The sequence below is a fragment of the Centroberyx gerrardi genome, chromosome 10 (assembly GCF_048128805.1).
Source record: "Centroberyx gerrardi isolate f3 chromosome 10, fCenGer3.hap1.cur.20231027, whole genome shotgun sequence".
NCBI classification, from domain to species: Eukaryota; Metazoa; Chordata; class Actinopteri; order Beryciformes; family Berycidae; genus Centroberyx; species Centroberyx gerrardi.
The window spans coordinates 26296830-26317352 of NC_136006.1; the positions used below are offsets into that span (position 1 = coordinate 26296830).

General features: G+C 42.0%; 1 protein-coding gene across 1 annotated transcript; it reads left to right on the forward strand.

Annotated features, from left to right (window-relative positions):
- Positions 1 to 2902: 2902 nt before the first annotated feature.
- ccdc138 (coiled-coil domain containing 138) lies at positions 2903 to 20523 on the forward strand. Its single transcript, XM_071907274.2, has 13 exons — positions 2903 to 3001; positions 3096 to 3196; positions 4124 to 4287; positions 4911 to 5048; positions 5485 to 5604; positions 6384 to 6461; positions 7128 to 7247; positions 8316 to 8468; positions 8649 to 8765; positions 11788 to 12004; positions 14455 to 14628; positions 18611 to 18749; positions 19832 to 20523. The coding sequence occupies exons 1-13, from the start codon at positions 2904 to 2906 to the stop codon at positions 19956 to 19958; spliced, it is 1746 nt and encodes a 581-aa protein (XP_071763375.2). The 5' UTR covers position 2903; the 3' UTR covers positions 19959 to 20523.

Genomic DNA, 20523 nt, shown 5'->3' on the forward strand with positions numbered 1-20523 from the left:
CTATAATAACCCTATAGGGACTTACAGCGTGTCTCTGTTACTCAATATAGAGTTTATAGTGACCTTATAATACTTTATGGTATTTTTATCCACTGTGTTATCACTATTTCATTTTCCTATAGGGATTTCCTCTTGTTTTGCTGTGATATTTGTTTAGTATCCTTGTAAAATATATTATAGGACTACTGTAGTTCATTTTTAAAAGGGTTATCATCAGTATGAAACTCTCAGGATTAGATCTCACTTCATCCTGGCCGGTTATGGTGATGAATCCTTATGAAAGTTGATTATACACCAATACAAAGAATATCTTGGTTACTTCCCTGGTGAAAAATCACTATAATATTCCTATAATATTCGTATAGGGATGTTCAGTGTGTCTGTGGTACTCACAATGTGTGTGTTAGTGACCTTGTTGTACTTTATAGTATACATATGGCATATTTTATCCCAACGCTATAATATTCCTATCATATTCCAAAGGTGGATTTATAGTTTTGCTGTGATCTGTATAGGATTACTGTAGTTCCTTAAAGGTTATGGCTGACCCCAAAAAGTCCCCCAAAAATTCCAAGACTTCTTATGGAAATACAGTGAAGTCAAACTACTGTGGGTCCCTCTCCATATCTGAAAGTGACATACTTTCCATTGACTCCATGTTAGGTAAGTTCATCATGCCCACTAGTACTGGGTAGACTGGTGGTGCAGTACACAAAGACAAGCCAATGATGGAGACAAAGTGAAAGCCTGGCTGGTGCTGTAGTCTCTGATGAGGCACTGACACTTACTGGCTGATCGGTGTAACTACACTGTGGCTGAATGAGGAAAAGCACTGGCTCCATCTATCAGAAAGACAAAGAGTAATTTCCCTCTGGATGTCGTCAAAAACTGAAATTAGCTGAGGTTGGCTCTCATTTATAAAACTCTGCCCAAAGCAAATTTAAATGAAAAGCCTGATTACCTCTCGCATCTCCAAAAAATGCAGCAACCAGCTCCTTTGGGGTCATTAGAATCAGAATCACTTTATTCACCAAGTACAGTAAATGTACACCAATATGATCTTATACACAATGCAATGGGACAGTACATATGTGATAGTAAGTATGAAAAGGAACTGTGGTGGGTTCTATAATACATTTTAGAAGGATATTATATCTCCAGAGGAATAAGAATATTACAGTGATACCATAATACCAGCAAGTAGCCTATAATAAGGTCACAATAAACTCACTATTGAGTACCACACACACACACACACACACACACACACACACACACACACACACACACTATAAGTCCCTGTGGGAATATTAGTTATAGTTTTATATCTTCAGTATATTCAATTTCTATGTGAATTCAAAATTATTATAGCAATTCCAATTCCAATTAAAAGAAATACACAGGGATACCCAGGTTACTTATAGGTGATTATTAAAACTTGCATTAGTTAGGCTTCTTCAGGGAAAACTATAGATTGTGATGGAGTGGCTGTAGGCATGGAAGTGAAGTGACATTAAACTCAACCTTGGCAACCTGTAATCTGTAGTGTGCGTGTAGGTCACGTGACCGTTCATCATACATCCGCCAAGTTTGAGTTTCTAGCGTCAACAAACAGACAGCGGTTAGCTGGAGCTGCATCAAGCTTCAGTATGATGTCTTCAGATACCGACGTGGACGATACAGTCGAGAAGCTTAAGCGAAAATATTTGGAGAGGAGGAAACAGGTTCGATTTTAACGTTAGCTTAAATAGTGTTAAACGTTTCTATTCAGCTCGCCTGGTAAAACTACAATGCTAACCTATGTTGGAGCAACGCGTTTGCTAACTAGGTTAGCGAAATTAACATGTTTGTCCACCCCTATGTGGTCCAGCCATGTGATTGTTAACTTAACTATCATTGAGTTAGCCAACTTTAACAAGCGAGTTAGTGAAATTAACTTCAATTGACGCTTCTTTTACCGTTGCTATGCTTTCTGGCTGGCACTAACGAATGGAGAGAGCTTCACGCCGAACTTCCTTCAAAACTCCTGAAGTTTAATTTAGCCTTGCTTGTTGCAACACACTACGTATAATATGACTGAAGACATTTTACATATCGTTAGGTTCATCAGGTACTCTTCATTCGGCATGCATTCAATACAGCAAGCAGAACTCCACGTACAATGTCAAGTTTTTGAATTGGTTCACACACTGCTCACTACCGCCCTCCAGTGTATTTTAGTAGAAGACCTCCAATATCAAAAGGTGATAAAAGTTATGTGGCATGTCATTTAAATAAATTATGTTTGTTGTGTGGAGGAATGCCGAATTGAAGAGTGGACCCTAACAATTAGTAAAAGGGTTAATGTGTTCTACTACAGTAGGTGTTAATCGTTCGCCAACAAGCAGGGCAACATTAATTTGTCCTTAAAGATTTTTGAATACAGTTTTGTGTGACGTTCTCTCCAGACAAGAACAGAATCTGTACAAGAGAGAATGGCACATGCAGTACCAGGGCTAGCTGTCACTCTCCTTCGCTAAAAGAATGTGTCTGTTTTCTAGTTGCCACCTTCAGAGGAGGATACCTTGGGAACTGGTCATACACATTGTGGTGGTGAGTTGCTTTACAGTTCCAAGGAGTCCCACACAAAATGCACAGTCATTTATATTCACTATTATTTCATATTCACTATTATTTCACTCCCTAGAAATCAGCACAGTGGGAGAATGTCTTAAGATTACTATTTTGATCATAGCTTTGACTCCAATGTTACCAAGTTATATATAACAACAAAATCTCAGATGGGGTTTCTTTTGACACAGTCTTATTAAATGGGGGTCCATGGTCTAATGCAGATCTATCAGACAGGCGTCCTGTCCGTGGCTTACGGTATGTGTGCTGTTTCAGAAGCAGTACAAAGGCCCATGCTGACTCCCAGGCCCAAATGGCCGAGCAATGAGATGAAAGGCTACAACAAAGCTTTACATGAGCTGTTCAAGGCTATCACCAACCCTCCTGACCGGTAAGTCTCATGACATAGCTTTTATAGAAAAATAATTTCAGGTGTGTGTGATGAGCATTATGCAGTGAGCCAAACGTGATGCTGTCTTTTTCAGGTTAGGCAGCGATTGTAGTTTGCGTGGCAGCGATGAGGACCTGAGTGGGGACTGCGCAGCCGCTCCCCTGCAGGACTCTCAGGTGCTCTTTACTGAAACAGGTATGTGTGTCTGATGCAGTTACCCTGAAAACACTCTATCCTAATGCCGTGAATGTGGAGTGTAATTTGATGGTCTTTTGTTAAAGTTAAAGATTACAACCCAAACTCCTTATTGACTATAGGAAAATCCAATTTATGAATGGCCCAAGGCCTGATGTTAAGTGGACAGCACTATAGTTTTTGGATACATTGCTGTCTTTCAAATGTAATTGTATCAGGTTTACATGTAAATACTGAAAATGTACAATGTTACCCATGCATAACAACAATAATAAACTAATCATATTCCTTTTTTCCAGATTGCCTTCATCATGTAGCCCACGTGTCACTATTGAATTGTATAGAGACAGCTGAAGTCACCGTTATGTTCATTAATATTCTCATACCGCCACTTCTAAATTATGATGCCAAAGTTTGAAAGAAAAACAACTTACATGGATTTCATAAAGCAATACCTTCCTGTGGTTGTAGTTGTACACCAAGCCCCATCTATGGGGATCTGTGCTAAATTACAAGCCTACACATCTTTTCAAATTCTATTTTTGTTTATTGGGGCCTGAAATGACAGTCCATTAAATCTAAGGTTTTCACTTTCATAATAGTAACTAGCAAATCAAGGCAAAAACACAAAAGGCCACACATCCAGACTTACTGCTGTTGTCAAAGCAAAATATGCTTTTCCTAAGTATTGATTGAAAGGTGTGCACACACAACCAAGGTGTTTTAGTTTTTTTTTTTACATTGTCAGACTCACACCTCCATTCAGAGATCAGAAACCCTGGCACCTTAGACCGCTATCCTGATGACAAATGTGTGTAACAAGAAAAAAGATATGGCGTTACTGTTATTTTGATGATTCCCGACTTCTCAGACCCCCTGTGCTAGAAGTGGCTATCCTCGGGCTTTACCTCTGTCATATTTGTCCAGATGTGACCTTGCCCTCCTGTCTGGATGGCACCCTGGGGTCCCGGGACACTGAGGCCCACAGGGAGTTGTGGAGGGGTCACCAGCTCTCCAACTCCTGCCACTCCTCGCCATCAGTGCTAGAAAAAGTTTACCAGGAGATGATGACTATCTACGAACAACTAAAGGTGAGGCAGCAGGACCATGTATGTATTTACACCATGTATGTAATGTGTATGAAATAACAGCAGTTGAACATACTGAGACAAAGGAAAAATGTATGGAAAAACATGAAAAATATTGCTGTTGTTGGGTGAAAACCTTGCATCTCAAAAAATGTTAAGTTATCAGGAACTGAGAAAAACACAAACAGATGGAAAAATATGAAGAGAAAATATGGAAATTTACAGCATGCATACAGGAATGTGCGTATGTTTGGATTATCAGATATACAGAAGCCCATACGTATTTACACAAAGTGTGAAGACTTGTGTTGCAAAACCTATTCACTGTATAGAATATATTCAGTTCACAGCTGTAGATAACTTATACAGGAGGTGCAGATTTGTATATGTGTGTTTATCAAAAACTCCAAATGGAGAAACCACATGAACAGAAAAAGTGACAATGTGCAAGGTTGCCTTTTCTCATCATCAGAGAATATTTATGGATAGAGGGGGCGTATGTATAGAAATGTGTCCATTATGCAGCAATTAATATGCAGAGAATGTTACAACACAAGGGTGTGTGTGTGTGTGTGCGTGCGTGCGTGCGTGCGTGCGTGCGTGCGTGCGTGCGTGCGTGCGTGCAGGCAGAGCGTTTAGGCCAGCAGCAGTGGGAGAAGGAGCTGCAGGAGCGAGAGAGCAGGCTGGAGCAGCAGGAGGCGGCCCTGGGCAGGCTGACTGGGCTGGAGGAGCTGCTGCACACTCGCATAGTGGCTGTAGAGGAGGTCAGACACACATACTGGTTCATCTGGGCACATTCAACACTGGGAATGGTGGGAAACTCATTTGCTGCTTGTTCCCTTGCAGTTCCCTTGAAACTGTAGTTAACACAGAGGAGAGGAGGTTAATCGTGTCTCTAACAAGGGGAATGCCATGCAGAGTGAGGCAGGTTTCACTGCAGGTTTTACAGACTGAAGCTGTGGAGTCAAATCCTCCCACACCACACTGGAATGATTTCTCTGGTCAGACATCTGATATCAAAATAATAATAATAGAAACATATTGACTAGCAGTGATCAGAGAGGAATCTCCATCATATCAGAGGCTGACGGCACTGATCCGTGGAGCCTTAACTCTGACACCTGTTGATGTTCAAGTATTGATTGTGTGGTTGCGATGCTCATTGTGTGTGTATGTGTGTGTGTGTGTCTGTGTCACCAGAAACACAAACAGGAGGTGATCCAGTTGCAGGACCTGCTCAAAGAGCGGAGCAAAGAGAACAGGAGGCTCAAGTCCAGCTTTGACACTATCAAGGAGCTGAACGACAGCATGAAGAAACAGGTTTGCAAACACACACACACACACACACACCATAATTGTCTCTGTTTCCAATTAGTTAAGGTTGTTAAATGGTTAACTAATGGCTACTACATTACCTTCATACCTCCAGGGTGTCTGTAGGTCTTGAGCAAGTCATAAAATGTATTAAATCATATTATCTAAACACAAAGCAGTTAAATATAGCATTTTAAGTCTGTTGTGGCATCTGATTTATTTTCATTGAGAAATCAGCCCAGTGAGGCACACCCATATTCTGATTTTTCAAGTCTACAGTTTTTCATTTCCACATTCAGAAAAAAGTGCAGATGGGTCTGAACATTTAGTGTTTTATTTTTTTTGTATTCATCAAGTTTCAAAGTCTCATCCAAAACTGAGACTGTGGCTAGTAAGCCATCATCCAGACACTTTGACCCATCCAATCATGAATACTTAATGGGTAAAGGAGTAAAAGGCTCAGACACAACATTTAGTAGCTTTGACCACAGGAGGGCGCTCTAACATAAGCCTATTCAGATGTGAAATAATACAATGGTGAGGTACAATAAGGGTCTGCACTTTGTATTCTGAGTATAACTGTCTGCTGAGAACTTCTACTGTTGTTGCTGCTGTTGAGTGAAGCCCTCAGCACTACAAAAACACACAAAAAAGCTTCTTTTTTTTTAAACTGTACAAAAGCAGACTTATTTTCAGGTTTTTATTTATGAAGTTAAACAATGGAATGCTTTTCTAGACTCTTTTCTCACATGTTGAGCTGACTGTCCATGTTTTTAAATCTACAGTTGAATGAGATCAGTGAGCAGAATAAGAAGTTGGAGAGCCAGTCCAAGAGGGTGCAGGCTCGACTTGACAACCTGCAGGTAACGGCACATAAGCCTATGCTTTAACACCTACAGGCAGTTTACATTTAACGGTTTAGAGGTTTAGAGGGATGTTGGACAGGTGTTTGCTGTTTTCCATTGTATTTCCCCTAAAATCATGACTTAACAATTTGCATTTCATAATGTATTTTAGCAGAGATTCCCTGCTTATATACTATTTAGTAGCGATAAACTGATATATCAGTTTGCTAATATTGGCCTTTACTAAAAATTGGATATCAGCCAGTCAGTGTGATCCACTTCTGATATGATGGATATGATGCAGTTTGTTTAATTACATATTAATTGTAAAACCGATCAATACTATACTGTTTGTCTATGCGAAGACCTTAACCTGAATGGATTCTAATGTGACATTTTGATCAGATTCCATACAAGTATGCATGGATATATTCTTCTATTATTATTGTCCTTTCAGTGGAGAGTTTTAGTGTCCCATGATGCTGTATTCTGCTGTTTTCTACCCTGACAAGAAAAAAAAAATTCTAGCGGAAACACTGAATCCTTGTAATTTGGGGAAATGGTTCACAGATTTTTGATGTTGGCTATCATCAGCTTCAATCCAAACGTATCTGTATCTGCCTTCATAAACCCATGTGAAAGCCTTGTGTTTATTTGACAGGTGATTGTGCTTTATTTTTGCAGAGGAAATATGAGCTCAGCACGGCACTGAGAGGCCGTCAGAATGTGTGTGTAAAGAACACAGAGTGCATGAGGCCGTCCAAACCTGAGAAAACTGCTGCCGCTGGAAAACCCAGCAACAAGGTACTCCAAGAGCCCTGCTGGAGAGGGAAACACACATATACTGTTTGTGTGTGTGTGTGTGTGTGTGTGTGAGATGTGTGTTTGTGGTTGACTATTATTCTAATCAGCGGGATTTGCTCTAATTAGGGCTACATGGCCTCATTTATTCTTAATGTGTTTGTTGAGAAAACGTTGCACACATCATTTAGCCTGGCCCCAAACACACATACACACACACACATACACATACACAAACACATATTCACACATACCCAGGCTGGAAACATTAGTACAACACTCACTCTCCACAAACCACACACTCTCTGCCAGCTGACATGATAAATCCTAGTTTGTGATTCTGTTGTTGTTATCATTATTGCTGTCGTTGGTGTTGTTGATGATGATGAATTGTGATTATGCGAAGCTCGGTGGCTACAGTAGTCATTTCTGCGTGATTTTTGAGATTTTTTGAACCTTTATTTATTCAGAGAAAGTTGACTGAGCTGCATGCTCTTTTCCCTGCTTCACATTCACACAGTTATATACACATCGATACCCGTTAGCTGCCCAGTACAACCACAGTCTTTTGCTGTCGGCCACTGGGAGCTGCCCAGTACACCCACAGTCTTCTGGCTTCTGTCTTCTGGCTACTGAACAGTTAGGGGCTTAGTGCCTTGCTCAAGGGCACATCAACAGTAGCTGAGTTGGTATATGTGAATGTAAAGATTGTATTTTGTGAGATCATATCGCTGTAGGTCCACACTTGGCCTTAAAATAGCTGGTAAGTGTCTCCTGTGGCTGAATTTATTTAAAGGTCAAATTTACATGTTTATAAATCCAGCCACGTCTCTTTACATCTACATGTCTTCACATTGCTTGGATGCTCATTGTGACTGGATTGTGTCCATAACATGTAGAAATCCCATCACAATGCGAGCCTGGCCACTTCCATATGTGGTTTTACAGATGGGATAGCAGTGTGAGGAAAATACATTTTTTTTATGTGTCTAGATCTGTCAATAAAACGATGACCAAACTAGTCGCTGGTGAGTATAAACGCTAATAGTTATCTCACCCCTCTCCCCTCAGGGCAGCTCAAGTCCCGCCCCCCTAAAGCTCCTGGCCCTGCTGTTGGACTGGGTGCTTGATGGACAGAAGTTCTCACCAGCAGCAGGGAACAAAGGGAACGATGTAGGCCAGTGTCTGCCTCCGGAGGTCTTGCTCAACGAGAGATGCCTCAAGGTGGCTTGTTCTGGGGTTTGGATTTTTACTTTGATTCTGTTTTAACTCCTGTTTGGTGTCCTGACCACAACAACATGATGGATGGATGGATGGATGGATAGACAGATTAAAATGCATTAATGAAGTTAGATTAAGATCAAAGTCACAAAAAATGAACTGTTATTGTACTTGCTTCCTCAGGCATTGCCGTTATTGGCAGATCAGCTTCATCAGACTCCTTCGTCAGAACCCGACCTCCTCCTCAACCTCTTACGCCTCATCCACTGGGCTTTGAGACACATGGACAGCAGCACACAGGTAAAGATTAGATTAGATGAAACCCGTGGGGAAATTGGGCCATTGCCTCAGCAAGTAGTTACAGGATACATCAAAGAAAATATGATATCAATAAGAATACAGCAAATGGTTATATAAACACGCTCAACTGGCAATTCCAACACTCTGACATATTAAGTGGAAATGTATTAATGAAAAGGTGCCGATTCCAGCATTAAGCAGCAGTAGCAGCAGAATTTAGTAAGACATACAGACAATGTGGAGTTTGTGCATTATAAAAAAGGAAAAAAATCAATAAATGTGCAGTATATAACGATACGATTGTGAGAGCATGATAAAAGGCAATATGTGAAAGATTACAGCATTAAAAAGTGGGGCAATATAAACTGCTACAGTCATACAGCACAAAACAAACACACCCCAACACAAACTGTTGTAATCCTCGCTGCCACTGTGTGAAAATCTCATATCCCTTTATTTGTCTTTTTTCTTGTTATTGGAATTACAACTTAAAATGTTACTTTATGTGCTGAGCTGTTAATAGAGGCAGTTGCATCTAGCAGTGGGAGACAAAAAATCTAGCAGCCACAGCTGGTGCCATCTTGGAAGTCCATTGAAGAATTGACTATGCACAAGTGATGGCTAAATATATAACAACCAGGCTAGAAAAAGAGAGATATCAGAAAAAAATAGTTGTGATGTGGGTTTAGGTCAGTTCAGTAATGTTCTAAGTAGGAGTGAATGGTCTGATAAGGTAGATTTTTTTCCCCAATGTAGGTTACGGTGACACATTAAACTGTCTTGTCTTTAGCCCTAGTGCTGCAAAACATTACAAGTTGTAACTTGAGAAAAGTCAACTTGGTTAACCTGTGTTTTTGGCTTTGTTAGCTCGTGAACTAGCCAGCAAAATAATTTAGCGAAGCAACTGATGTTAATGTTAACTTCTAGCCACTACTAGCTACTAGCCACATACTGTTAGTTGCTGTGCAAATAAGATATGTTAACAAGGCAGTGATGGTTAGCTGAACAGGTACTATAGTTGTCTATAGCTAACAAGCTGACATTATTTAAACACAAAATCACTCAGATGTTTCAGTGGCGAAATGTTCAGTTCCCAGTCAAAAACAGCACAGAAATGATCCATGTCTACTCCATACTGTTGAGATGGCTGAGTAGTAAGTTTAGACATGCAATCAGTTGTTCACAGCTGTTATTGCCCAATAGCTGTCGACCTCCAGCATGGCTGCCAGAGGGTGCATATGTATCTGTTGGATAATCAGCCAGTTTTTCCTGCATCCCTGAACAGTTAACTTTTTGCATATACATGGTTTTCATCTGACAGCAGCATCCTGCCTGTTTTGTGATTTATCTGGGCCGTGCAACAAATGACAACACGGAGGTACGGGACGACACTCTACAACAAAATGCTGCAACATTAAATATTCATACAGTGGCCTGCACCTGCTTCTCTTTATCTATTTTGCCCTGCAAGAGATGGATGACAGTGTGCAGGTAGACAGCTGCTGGGTCACTATCACTGCAGCAGCACGAAACACACACAGCACACACACTGTCCTCAACACACAGCTACACATCAGAAACGTACACATCCACTTTAAGCAGGACATATCCACTCTATCGCTACATCTCCCCTCACAGCAAGACAGCCTTTCATGTGTGGAAGTCCTGTCGTGTTTCATTTTGTGTTCAGACGGAAAGTATTATTATCTGAAGTTCCCTGCCTGTCTGCCTATCTGTTGGACAGAGTCTAGACATCAGAGCAGGCTGTCCCTGCTGTTGTGGCTTTGATAAGGATGTGTGTGTTGCCTTTGTAACTGACTGACACAGGTTCAAGTCCCAGTTGATACTGTCTTGCTCTCATGATGTGTGTGTGTGTGAGTGAGTACCCAGAGACTACTAAAGAATCAAGTTAAGGTATACCAAAACTTTTGTTCACATGGTTGTGAGCGTGAGTGCATGAGTGTGTGTTTGAGAATATTGCATCTACTACTATTGGCAGTTCATCATAACTGGCTATGTAGCCTAAATAGTTACCTGCTAGCCACAACTTATGGTGAAGCCAAAATGCCAGCTCCTAGCCCCATCTCCAGCCCTTAGCCCCTAGATTCAGGCACTAACACCTAGTCCCCAGCCTCTAATCTCCAGCCCACATCTCCTAGCCCCTAGTCCCCAGCCTCTAGCTTCAGTTCCTAGTGCCCAGCCCCTAGTCTCCAGCCCAGGAACCTCCAGGCTCCAGCCTCTAGCTTCAGCTCCTAGTGCCTAGCCCCTAGTTCCATGAGGCCCCAGCCCATAGTCTCCAGCCCAGCGCTCCTAGGCCCTAGTCCCTAGCCTCGAGCTCCAGTCTCTAGCCCCTAGTTCCTTAGACCCCAGCCCCTAGTCTCCAGCCCAGCGCTCCTAGCCCCCATCCCCCATCCCTGTAGCTCCAGTCCTCTCCTGCAGTCCTGCTGCAGGGAGCTTGGCCCCTCCATGTTTGTTTGTCAGGCCATGTCATATCGGCTCGCTGACACGCTTGATGTTCAACTGGAATCACATGCTCCCTTATTGCTGCAACATGTGTTCACTTTTAAAAGACGAAAAACCACCAGCACAAGGCCAGAACGCATAAACGGAGTGAGATAAATCCAAAGTCTGGGGTCCCTATGGAGCCGATGGAGACTTTGGAGAGAGGGAATGGCAGACAGAGAGAGGGAGATAGTGAGTTAGAAAAGCCACAATCTCTGCATGGCTTTGGAAACAGATAAATCTCCCATAGTAGCTGCAGTTCACTGCGCTGATTTATAGGCTCCTTTATTTATTTGGAGAAGTTGGAGAAGGACCCAGCAGATAAAAGCCTTCTAGAAGACTAAAACATCAACTTGTGGTATTTTGTACACTGGTATTTGACGAAGATCATTGTAGGCGTATCGCTCTTATTTTTGACAGTTATATAACAATAGTAACTCACTGCAGGCACAGTTATGTATTTTATGCCATGACCATTTTGTGTGTGTGTTTGTGTGTGTGTGTGTTTGCTTGTGTACAGCATGTAGCGTTGTCCTCCACCCTTAGGCGTATAGGAGAGGAGGTATCCAAGTCCCCAGCCCAGTCAACGGTCTCTGAGTGTGAAGATCCAGACCCTCTACCCAAGTCTTGGGCTGAAGGTGGGGGTGGACCCCCCAGGAGCTGGCCTCTTTACCGGAGCCCCTGTCCTCATACCCGCATCCTCTCCACCCTCATCATCCTCCGCACCGTCACACAAGGTATTAATAGTGCACGCACACACACACACATGCATACTTGATCTTAGGTATTCTAGTAGGGAAGTGCAAACAGATGCATTTCTAAATTGGTGATATAGGATATTAAGGTTAGAATGATAAATCAACTTGCTGATATTTGTTGATGTATATGTGTATATCGGTCAGTCAGTGTCATCCACCTCTGATATGATGAATGTGATGCAGTTTGATTACATTACATTTATTGTAGAATTGATCAATACTACACTGGTTGTCTATGGGGGGGTTGGTTTGATAGTCGTCAAATTCAAAGATACTGAATGTTGACATAAACTTTCAGCTGTCAGCAGCTTAAATCCAAAGACTATCACTATTGGCCTTCAAACCCCAGTCGAACCCTATGGCGTCAGATTTAATCATTAGTGACCGAGAGGCAGTGAGTTGTTCAACAACACTGTTGCAGGTTACAGCTTCAAAAACATTATTGCTTTCATGAAACAGCTACCAAAATGTGTTTGTTAAAATCACCTTCACCAACACAACTTGTGGAACTGAAGTGAACTAGCTTTCTGGTTAATGAGCCACTTACTGGTATTTTGACTAGTTAGCCAGCTATGAATTTTGTCAAAATTAAAAGCAATACTGTTATAAGAAAGTTTCTCAGCTAGCCAGCTGCTAGTGGCAAACCAAAGGTGAATTTTGAGTAGGTATGCGCCGTTTAGTTGGCCACCGTTCATAATCGGCTGCTAAACGTTCTAAATGGGTCATCAGTGATTGGCCAATCACTGTTTCAACTGCCCAATCAAACAAAAAAAAAAGTTTCAAAGCAGTCGAATGTATGCCATAAAAAGTATGAGCAAATTTGTGGCAGTCAGCAGAGCGTTCTTAGCATAGGCATGTCGTCCATCTGGCATTGACAGTTCATTTCTGACGTTGTGGTTTGAATCTCACAGCCTATGATCAGAGATTAGAACCAGTTTAATGTATTGGACAGAAGGCAGAGCCGATGCTGCTGCAGTGAAAAACTTTCCATGCGCTACCAGTGGCAGTAGGTGAGGAAGCACCTCAGTCATCAAGCACACAATAACATGTAATTTCTATGTTTGGATAAAACCCAGGATTTATTTACACATGGATAGGCCAGCTACAGTATGCCATGCAGCCATAAGAACAATCTGTTAAACAGTTAGAATTTTGCTATTTATACTTGCTGTGCACTTTTACATGATGCTCCGTTGGTAGTAGAAGGTCTGGGTAAAATGCATCATTTCAATCAGTACTGGGACAATCACACTGTTAAAAAATTGGCAATCGCAATCAGTCGAAATCGAAAACCCAGTTTGCACTGTATGCATGCAGTGGAAACTTCATATATTCATATTTCCATGTCACTGCTAATCTAGTCAGATATATAGGGGTTTTCAAACTGCAAAACAGGGTCAAACAAAGCTGAAATGTACTGAAATGTACTCTGAACAGGGTTTAGTCAGCTTATCAGAGCCAGCGCAGGTTTTTTGATACAAATATGTGAAAAGGGCACGGAGCTTTTAGCTGGATCCAAGTTTCGTTCCCTAGCCCTATACACTGTAAATCCTAAAGCAGTCGGTGGGTGTAGCCTACATATCCTGACATATCCTATGAGGCTTTCCACTGATAAATGGCCTTAAATCTGCCCATAACCCTTGAGGGCTCTTTCAATATATCTCTATATAAACTCTCTTCTGTCAGTCTGCTTGCCAGGTTGGCTCACTCACCTTCTATGGATTGACGTGAAACTGGATTGAGCATAATGGAGAGATGTTTCTTCCCCCTTACATTCGCAGGGATTCTATACATAATGGGTACCATTTTGAGACAGAACTAACCAGACTGACTCCAACACAAGAAAAGAAAGCTTTTATCCCACGTCAGGTTTAATAAAAAACGGTCCATCTGGGCATTTGATAAGCAGTTTCTCAGAAGTTATAGCGGAGATGATCACAGACAAAAGTTTTGAATTCGACAGGCAAAATGGGTTTTGGAGCAGATTGCATGGTTGAGAGTGGACCGGAGAAGAATGGCAGGTTTTATGGCCAGAGTGGAAGAGTCACTGTGAGAAAGAGGGGAACAGCTGCTTGGGTAAAGGGGATGAGAGAGGGAAGGGTAGAGGAGAAGGGTAAAGTGGTTTGAGAGGAGGTAGAGGGGTAACGGAGTAGATCAGGGTGAGGTGGAATGATGAGAGTTGAAAATGAAATTGAACTAACTAAAACAAAATGTTGTGTCAAAACAATTGTGATAAAGTCCAATCCAAAACCCAAAGGAGGAACTGATTATATGTGAAGAGGAAAGAGTTTATGACCTTAGCTCAGTCAGTATTGTAGTCGCTTAGCCAGTAGTGACTGTGGAATCATTAATGATATTGTGTGTTAATGTGTTAATTAATGTGTGTGTATGTGTGTGTGTAACCGTTCGATCTCTCCTGTCTCCTGTAGCTGATGTGCTGGCCCAGGCGCTGGACAGCCTCCGTAGCGAGCTGATGTGTGAGGAGAGCCGAGGCCTGTTCATCCACTACGGAGGAGTGTGTGTGTTGCTGTCGGCGCTTCGGGCCGGCCGCGGAGGGCTACACACACCCATAGACATTCTGATGCAGCTCACCGAACAATCCCGTAAGTAGGAATCAGACACACTATAAAGCTCATCAAGCTTGTGTAATTATGAACCTGTGCTGTATCACACACCTTGAAAGTGTGAATACACACATCAAAGAAAGTATGAATCTGTTTTTTTTATTTTTTTTATTGTCCAGTTGACTTATTGGTAAATCTCTCCCCATTTCCATACTGAATGCCACCAACCAGTCTTCACATAGAGGGTCCATGTTGCGCTTATCCGATTTTAGAAGGGAAGAGTAGATGCAGTCGCCAATTTTAGAGGTGACGGAACGGAGAAGTAGTATAGTATAAAAAGTAGTGTAATGAATTGCTGCTCCCATGGAGTAATAACTAAAGTCATGTTATTTCTTTTGAAATTAGTCACGAGTAAAATACTATTTACCTTTTTTTGGTTAATGAGCCCAGCACTGCCTGAGAGGCTAGTGAACTTTTGGAAAATAAACGTGTGTGGATAAAAGTACAATCTTGTCCAGAAAATTGAACTGCTGCGAAACGAATGCACATGTTGAGATAAATCGCCAGCCTACTGAGCCAGCTCACTGGCAACCTGCTAGACTTTAAAACTGTACAATTCACTTTGCCTGGAAAATCTTTGCTGCTTGGCGTAGCCCTGAAAGCTGCTGCGGCGACTCCTCTAGCCTCGATTTATAGGCTGTCTTTACTATCACTATTTACCCTGATTTATACCAGCGCCTCCCGCCACATGACTCCTATGAAATCCACATGTGAGTAGTAACGGCTTGTCCGAGCTAGCATCCATCATCGGGGGCCGGGCGGGTGGGTGAGGGTGAACGTTAGCGGCGGTCAGAACGGCGGACTTGGAAGTTGCGGTTAAAAAAAAAAAACTTGCACCTCCACCGCACCCTCTGGATCTTTAATAGGAAGCCAAAAGACGCGCTGGAGATGGACGAGGGGGAGAGAATAGCTGCAGTCTGTTCCCACGGAAGGCAGAGGCGATGGGCAAGGTTATGAGCCGTATCATTTAAGGCTTGCCGTGCGCCGATACACAGCAGAGCCATATGCCAGAGGCGGCTGGGGTTTGTATGTGTTTCTAGGGGACTATATGTCTAGTTAGACTGGCTGATTACTGTGTTTTACAGGGCAGTAATGAGGGGAGACGGGAAAAGGGGTGAGGAGGGGGAAGAGGAGGAGGAGGAGGAGGGAGGTTCACACCTGAAGGTCACCAATAAAAATTTTAAAAAAAAAGCCTGGTTGTACACAACGCTCACACGCTTATATTGTCCACACTTACTGTAATAACTAGGCTACATGGATAATGTACAGTCACATGTCGTACCAGTTATAACACACATTGCGCACGCCACATTCATGGGTAATGTTTAGTCACACATATGCAGTTGGCTGCCTACACACACACACACACACACACACACACACTCACACACATACACACACACACACACACACACGTTCTCCCTCAGCAGCAGTATGTTTTACTGGCCCTGACCACTGTCTGGTGTACAGTGGGTCTGTTAACTACCAAACTCCCTCATATATATTCAACTTCCAAGGTCACATATGGACCTACTTGCTGCCTGAATGTATATTTGTGTGCCGGTGTGTGTGCCTCTTTCCATCCCCGCCATGTGTAAGTCCCATTCAAGGGACTAAGCCCCATGTGGCCCAGAGAGAGGTGTGTGTTACTGTGCGTTTTTTGGGGGGGTCACTGTAAAGAACCCCCGTAAATCACTGCGGACGAGGACCGCTCACCCCTGCTCCCGACCGTTTGAAGTCTCCCACAGGACCTACATACTCCTTTACCTATGGAACCTCCAGGAAACAGATGTGTGTCCATCTGTGTTTGTCTAGCCACATATGTGTAAAATCTAGCGCACATAAAAAGGATGATAAGTACCCATCAGATCACTGGCCAGTGGTGCTGAAACCTCTTTTTGGCTCCAGGTTACATTTTTCCTTTAACAGCCTGAGGGAAGATGTCTGTGGGGTAGGTAAGGTGTAAATGGGGACCAGTCGCAAGCGAAGTTATGCCAGTAATGTTCATGGAGTTATGTCAAAAATGACAGGACATGGCCCACTGGTGCCATAGCCTCCCATGGCCATGGTGTTTTGAAAGGATTCCCATGCAGGTCTGTCAAAGTAGGGGAAATTAATTTGAAAAATTGGGTAAAATCTGCAAAAGTAAGGAAAAGCATTGTTAAGGTCTGGTACACATATGACTGCAGAGTTTGCGTCACTACACTATTAGTTCTAGTGAAGGATAATGTTCAGCTGTAGAGTGACATGGCCTAGTCGACAGTCACAGCAGGCATATTGAATGCCGACCAAAATGTCAAATCCAGTCATGGAGTTGATGCTGGAATTTTGAAATGAAAAATATAGAAAATATGTAGGAACCATGTTTTTAGAAACAGGCTAAAAAAGGTTTGATAAATCCCTCTTCTTTTAGTGTGTCTCCCTAATGATGATTTGTAGTCAGTCCAATCCCACAAAATTGAGATTTGAAGTATTGCAAGCATACATTACATAGATTGGAAAGGAAATCTGAGTATATGTCAGGTGCAAACAAAAAACAGGTCAAAACCTACTTTTGCCACTGTTGTAATCTTTCAAACATGAATCCACACCAAAACAATTCACATTCTATGCCTTTTATTTTTTCTGACAGTTTAATCAATATATGTGGACACAAAACAAATCACCCAAAGGTGTCCTTTGAATTTCATTGTGTTGCTATAAGCAAAAAACAAAAGTATCCCTAAACCTTTTAAATAATGCAAGGTACTGCCACTGTAGCTGGGTTTGCATTCAAGTATGATCTAGCAAATAAGCAGAGCTGAATGAAAACAGCTAAATCTGTCATTCTTCAGTCATTTTTCTTTTTTTTGTCAAAATGTCAAAAGTTCATTTGACAGTTGGGTGGAAACAAAGCATGTCATCCATTCATTGTCAATGGAGCAGCTCTAGGATTTTTCATTTAGTGGCATCACCAAGAAGTCTTGCGTCTCTAGTTTCTGAGTTTGGGAGACTCTTGTCCGTATTCACAGAAATAGGAGGAAGTGTTCAAGATCGTGGCAATAACGTGAATAGTGTGAAAATGTGTGAAACGTGAAAATGAGTGACCACACTATTGTATCCTATTTTATCCTATCTCATATTATCCTGAGCTACCTTTCCTATTTAGTCTCATCTTATCCTAACCTAACCTATACTATCCTATTCTTTCCTGTCCTGTCTTATCCGATGATTAATGCCAGCAGAACCACTGTGCCAGTCAGAAAGCCTGTGTTGCTCAGATTGTATTCCCTCACCCTAATGCTAACCATGGTTTAAGAGTTAATTTTGAAGGAGTCATTTTAGCAGGAATGTGACTTTAGCAGAAACAAATGTTTGTCTTAACTAGGAACCGACTCATTTTGGGACTTCAGAAGGTCCACATTTTCTTTTATTGACTAAAAAAGTATGCGGCTCCCATCTGTGTGGATCGATGCTTTACTCTTTTCTCCGTTTCATCTCCCTGTGTGTTGTGCGTTTTTTTGTGTGTGATATCATAGTTTGATGTAGAGAAGGCCAGAGTTAACAGTGACAGTATGGAAGCTCATTCAAATGGAATTATCACAGAATCACTTTGACCAGCATCTGTGTCCCTGTTCCACTGGGATCCTTCTGTGTGTGTGTGTGCATGTGTGTGTGTTCATTTAGTTTTCATTCCTATGCAAATCTGAAGAATGGAACATGAAGCAATGAAGCAATTTCTAGCTCTTGAAATGTAATAAAAAAAATAGAAGAGTATATGTGTGTGGTGGGGCGTCCGATACACGTGACACGTTCTTTCACATATGATGCCATTTGTTATAGTGAAGGATAGTGTTCAGCTATAGAGTGATATGGTCTAGTTGACGGTCATATTGCAGTGGCACTATGTGTGTGTGTGTGTGTGTGTGTGTGTGTGTGTGTGTGTGTGTGTGTGTGTGTGTGTGTGTGTGTTGGCATGTAGGCTTCCTAACTCCCTTCCTGGAAGCATGTAGCTGTGAGGAGTTTTTCCGCACAGCCTCCCAGCTCCTGAAAAACCCTCGGCTGGAGCTCCCATCGCTGGAGAAGCTCTCCATCCTCCTCCAGAAACTCTCCAGCATCAGGTAGACACACACACACACACACACACACAAATAATATGCAAGGATCAAGATAATATCTCAAGTGACTGCATGCCCGCATATACTATGTACATGTATGCATGTGCTTGTGTACTCACATACATCATTTCTGTCATGTGTCCATGGAGGCTGATCATATTCTGAGAAACCTGAATCCAAATATAAACTCAGCATAGAGTGTTGGAGAGAGGAGAAAGAATAGTCACAATCAATCTGTTAATGATGTTTGACTCCTCTTCCTGTGGCTGGGGGCACACAACACGACTTTTGGGCCAATTATAGCCACAATTTGGCATCACGACTGACTTGCAAGATCAGACTCTGTGCTAGAGTCTGATCTTCAGGTACAGGTTCAGGTACAGTCAGGACATCGCCATTTAAAAAAAAAAATGTGTTGTACAACTTGAATCTGGAAAGTCTCGACACTCCTGTAGTGTGAGCTGGTCAAACACTCAAATCTCACAAAGCAAGTTCAACATAGTCAGGGTATCCTGGTGACAGCTGGCTTCACAAAACCTATATAAATAAACAAATAAACTAGACTTTGAATAATTGTGCGGTTATGCAAGCATATGCTGCTGACAATTTCAACAACATTAAGTAAACTGTAGAAGCGGGAAGTTTGGAGAAAAATGGATTGCTAACAATTTAGGGAACAATTGTTTCCCAAATCCCACTGGCCATCAAGTGTGTGTTCCCCAAATCTGACTGGTCATCAAGTATGTGTGGCCCCCAAATCCAACTTGTCAAGTTTGTGTGTGTTCTCAAAATTCAGCTGGTCATCAAGTGTTTGTTCCTCTACGACCAAGATGAAAAAGAAAATAATTTGTGAATTCCAGTCGTTAAGTGTGTGATGTCTAATCTTTTCACCTTCACTTTTGGTCTGTTTGGTCAAGTAGTGTGTCCCCAGCCTAAGGCAACTGGTTCTACTGGTGCGGTATACTGTAGTACACTGGTCTAGTATTAGAAAAGCATTTAAGTGTGAATGGCACATGGGAGTATATTTCTAATCTAATGTCCTTGGACTAACAGGTCGTTGTGTTGTATTCTGTCATTTTGTTCAGGAAGAACCGTCGTCTGTTTGATACCTCCTCCCTCCACCTGCAGATACAGGAGCTTCAACACAAAACCAACCACACACACACCTTCCTCTGCCTCAACCTCAGGTCCATCCTGCTCAACCTCAAATGACACACACTTTTCTCTGCCTCAGCCTCATGATGGCTTCAAGATCCCCTCGAAAGCTCTGAATTCTGCCGTTGGAAGTTTTAAATACAGCTTGTCACGTACTTGAATGCTTCTGGTGTGACGTTTCATGGAAAATTCCCACTTTCCCAGCCCTATTTTCCACATTGTTGGGTTCATGTGTGCTCAACTCGTTAATTACCATATTTCTGACAGCACTTTAAGGCAGCAGCTCCATCCTGTTCAACCTCAACTAACACATGCAGGCACACACTTTATTTATACAATCATATGTATTTTATTTTTTTTTAAAGTTCTTCCATCTGTCAAAAGTACTTTTTTAACGTCACGTATGTTTTGCACTTTGTTACCCGTCTGTTTTTATGTTCCTCAGCGCTAATCTGATGTCTTGTCTCTCCCTGTGATGAAAAACCTGTTATGAAATGAGTCTCATGTTTGCCAGTGGCCTTAATGGGTGTCTCATGTGCAAAGAGGAAGAGAGAATTTCACTGTGAAGCTTTTTAACGGCAATAAACAAAAAAGAACTGAAGGACATTCAGATTGGGCCGCG